The sequence below is a fragment of the Rutidosis leptorrhynchoides genome, chromosome 4 (genome assembly GCF_046630445.1).
Source record: "Rutidosis leptorrhynchoides isolate AG116_Rl617_1_P2 chromosome 4, CSIRO_AGI_Rlap_v1, whole genome shotgun sequence".
NCBI lineage: Eukaryota > Viridiplantae > Streptophyta > Magnoliopsida > Asterales > Asteraceae > Rutidosis > Rutidosis leptorrhynchoides.
The window spans coordinates 433,062,140-433,065,460 of NC_092336.1; the positions used below are offsets into that span (position 1 = coordinate 433,062,140).

Below are 3,321 nucleotides of genomic sequence, written 5' to 3' on the forward strand. Positions count from 1 at the left end.
ACAGTTAAACTTGATCATCAAGTTTAACTTGATCACGAAGCACAATTTGACTACTAAGTACAACTTGACCATCAAAATTTTCTTGCTCTTCAAGTCCATCGATCTTGCACTGTAAGTTCACCTAATGTCGAAGTTTACTATTTAAAACCTTCGGCATTTAGAAAATTAGAATTAGTATCTAACCGTATTAGTTTTATTTGTCCAAATAAATATTGGTCAAATAGCCTGTTTGTTCACGCTACCCACCCGTCAAATAAATACAACTACAATACAATTGGTCAAATTTTTACCTTCCATCATCCATCATACATACATACCATCATCATACCTGTACTATAAAATCTCGATGAAACGTCTATTTTTATTCCAGTTTTATTCCGCAACAATAATAAATAAATTAAACACTCGTATAATTAACCTTAAAATTAAAATCCCCAATATAATGGGAGCCAAGAAAGATGACAAGAAGGATTCCGGTGAGAAAAAGTCCGGCGATGCAGGCGGCGCAAAAAAGGCCGATATTGGATCGAGTATTATCGTATTGAAACTCGACTTGCATTGTGAGGGTTGCGCTAAAAAGGTCAAAAGTTCCATTCGCCGTTTAGAAGGTATAACAACATGCATTCATAATCAAACTTAATTAGTAGTTAGAGAAGTGTACATATATTATATATTTAAAAAAAAAAGCATAACAAGGTGAATTAACCTATTTTCATTTCTAATTATAACATAGATTTGTTATGCCAAATGTAGGTGTGCAAAGTGTGAATGCAGATATTGAGGGCAACAAGCTAACGGTCATCGGGCAAGTGGACCCCACAGTCGTTAAGGAGCGAGTCGAACATAAGACGAAGAAGAAGGTGGAGATAGTTTCGCCACAGCCGAAAAAAGACGGAGAGAAAGGAGATAAGAAAGGTGATGATCATAAGCCAACGGAGAAAAAAATCGATGACAAAAAGGCAGATGCTAAGAAACCCAAAGAGGTAACAAGAGTGGATTAATTAGTTATTACTGTAATTAATTTCTTAGTTTAGTAGATAATGCGTTTTAAGAGTTAACTTCAATGGTGTTTATTAATTTAATTTAATTTATTGTATTGTGATGATGTAGGTACAATCAACCATGGTTGTGATGAAAATTCCACTTCATTGCGAGGGATGTACGCACAAAATTAAACGAACCGTGTCAAAGGTTAAAGGTGAGTTATTATCGGTAACTGATGAAAATTAGTTAGAGATAAATTATGTAACCGTAAGATATTCTAGTGCTAGGTCTCAATATGCTTTCAAAGTTTCAAGAATCACAACTTCAAATATGCCTAAAAATATGTATATGTATATATATTTTTAAAAAAGATAACATGAACAAGAACACCTTATTAAGAATGCTAAACATACCATATTTAAATTTTAAAAATATTTTTGATTAATTGTAAAGTTTAAATATTCTTATTTAATACAACTTTCCATATATAATTTTGATATTAACATATATATGGTACGTTATGTTTAGGGATTTTTCTATTATTATTTTAGTGATAGGGATAAATCATGTGTTCGAGAGTTTTTAATGAGCTTGAATTTTGACCCAACTTTTTGAGTGCTTAATTAAAGTCTAAGTGTCTAACTATACACATTTAAACATTTTTATTAAACGGAGGATAATTAAATCATTTTGCTATTGTCCCATTTTTGGTAAAACGGACGAAAGATACGAGTGCATAAAATTAATTTAATTATATTATAGAGAATGTTAAAGGTAGTTCTAATATGGTATTAATATTTATTCATGATAATTTTGAATTATAAATAACAAATTAAGTTTTATATAGAATGAGTATTAAATATTGTTTGAATTTGAATAAGTCAATTAATGTTTGCTTTTGGTTTGCTTATGAATAGGGGTGGAATCTGTAATACCTGATGCTAGCAATGATTTAGTCATGGTGAAAGGGACAATGAACGTGAATGAACTTACTCCATACTTGAAAGAAAAATTAAAAAGAGATGTCCAAATTGTCCCTCCTAAAAAAGACGATAAAAAGGACGAAAAAAAGGACGATAAGAAGGAGAAGGTAGAAGGAGATAAAAAACCGGACGGAGGTGATCACAAGGCGAAAGACGAAAAGAAGGCAGTCGCAAACGAAGGAAGTAGAGGCATTGAGGTTGTTAACAAGTTGGAATATTATGGACATAATCCGTACACATACACAATTCCAACATATAATCAAAATAATTATAACCAAGATTATGGCGTTTCGACTTCTAACCATGGTTATGTGAATGAGGGTTACGTTAACCATGGGTACGCTATGCAATACTCGAATGGACCACCTCCACCACCTCCGATGTACCTTCACGACCCTAGTGTGCCGGATGCAGGGATGTTTAGTGACGAAAATCCTAATGCTTCGTGTTCAATCATGTGATAACTTGATCACGTGGTTAATTTAGCGAATTAACTTTAGTTTAACTGATGAAAATTCAAAATACAAAGTATAAGGTTAAATATAATTTTTGATGTTATCCGGAGTATGAGCTAAAAAAACGTATTGGTTTATAGGAGAGCCTTAACCAACAACATATAGTGGTGAGGTTGTTCTAACGAACAAGATTAATTGTGTTATCTTCGGGTCTATTATATTAATTTTTACGGGAGTAGTTTCTTTATAGGACCTAATAAATGTATGTTCAATTTCTTTGTGAAATGACAATAAACAATAGTTATTAGTTAATTTACTTGTGAAAATAATACGGAGTACTCCGTAATTCAATAATTCAATAATTCAATTGAACAAATAAATTTTTTTCTTTTTTTTTTTTTTTTGGAAAAGCCAAACTTATATTATAAAAAAAAGAATTACAAATAAGGGTCCGAAGACCAATAAAAAATTAGAGATTTTAGGCAACAACAAGCCTAATCTAGAGAAACACGATGAAAATAGCTATTCTAAATGCAAACAAAAACTCGACTATAAAGAAGTTAAATAATGGGCTACCGGCTATACAGTGTGAATCTGGAGATACTCGAATGTTAATATTTGTTTCAGGAAAAAGCCTTCATCTAACGAAATCCGCCGAGGCAGGGAGCAACTTGTAATAACAAGCAGGAGTAGGAATCAAAATACAATACTGTAACACAACAGCGACAAAGCAATTGACCCTACCCCTCTTAGCCCCTGCCAAAGAGGATAACGAAAGAATCCGGCATAAAAAACCTAAAAATTAACCTATGCCAACTTTTGCATGAATAGCGTCGAACCATCTCGGATTGGTTAACCATTTTGACCAGTCTAGATTGCCTTTCTTCCAACGACTATTA

The 3,321-nt window shown here is 32.5% G+C and overlaps 1 protein-coding gene across 1 annotated transcript; it reads left to right on the top strand.

The window, feature by feature from the left end:
- The first annotated feature begins 389 nt into the window (after positions 1-389).
- LOC139844301 (heavy metal-associated isoprenylated plant protein 3) lies at positions 390-2,686 on the top strand. Its single transcript, XM_071834522.1, has 4 exons — positions 390-608; positions 754-983; positions 1,111-1,198; positions 1,902-2,686. The coding sequence occupies exons 1-4, from the start codon at positions 443-445 to the stop codon at positions 2,426-2,428; spliced, it is 1,011 nt and encodes a 336-aa protein (XP_071690623.1). The 5' UTR covers positions 390-442; the 3' UTR covers positions 2,429-2,686.
- The last annotated feature ends 635 nt before the right edge of the window (positions 2,687-3,321 follow it).

Excerpts from the sequence above, each read along its gene's own strand:
- LOC139844301 (XM_071834522.1), top strand. The coding sequence starts at position 443 with ATGGGAGCCAAGAAAGATGACAAGAAGGATTCCGGTGAGAAAAAGTCC. Across the intron at positions 609-753 it reads TTCCATTCGCCGTTTAGAAG|GTGTGCAAAGTGTGAATGCA; the intron begins GTATAACAACAT and ends TGCCAAATGTAG. Across the intron at positions 984-1,110 it reads ATGCTAAGAAACCCAAAGAG|GTACAATCAACCATGGTTGT; the intron begins GTAACAAGAGTG and ends GTGATGATGTAG.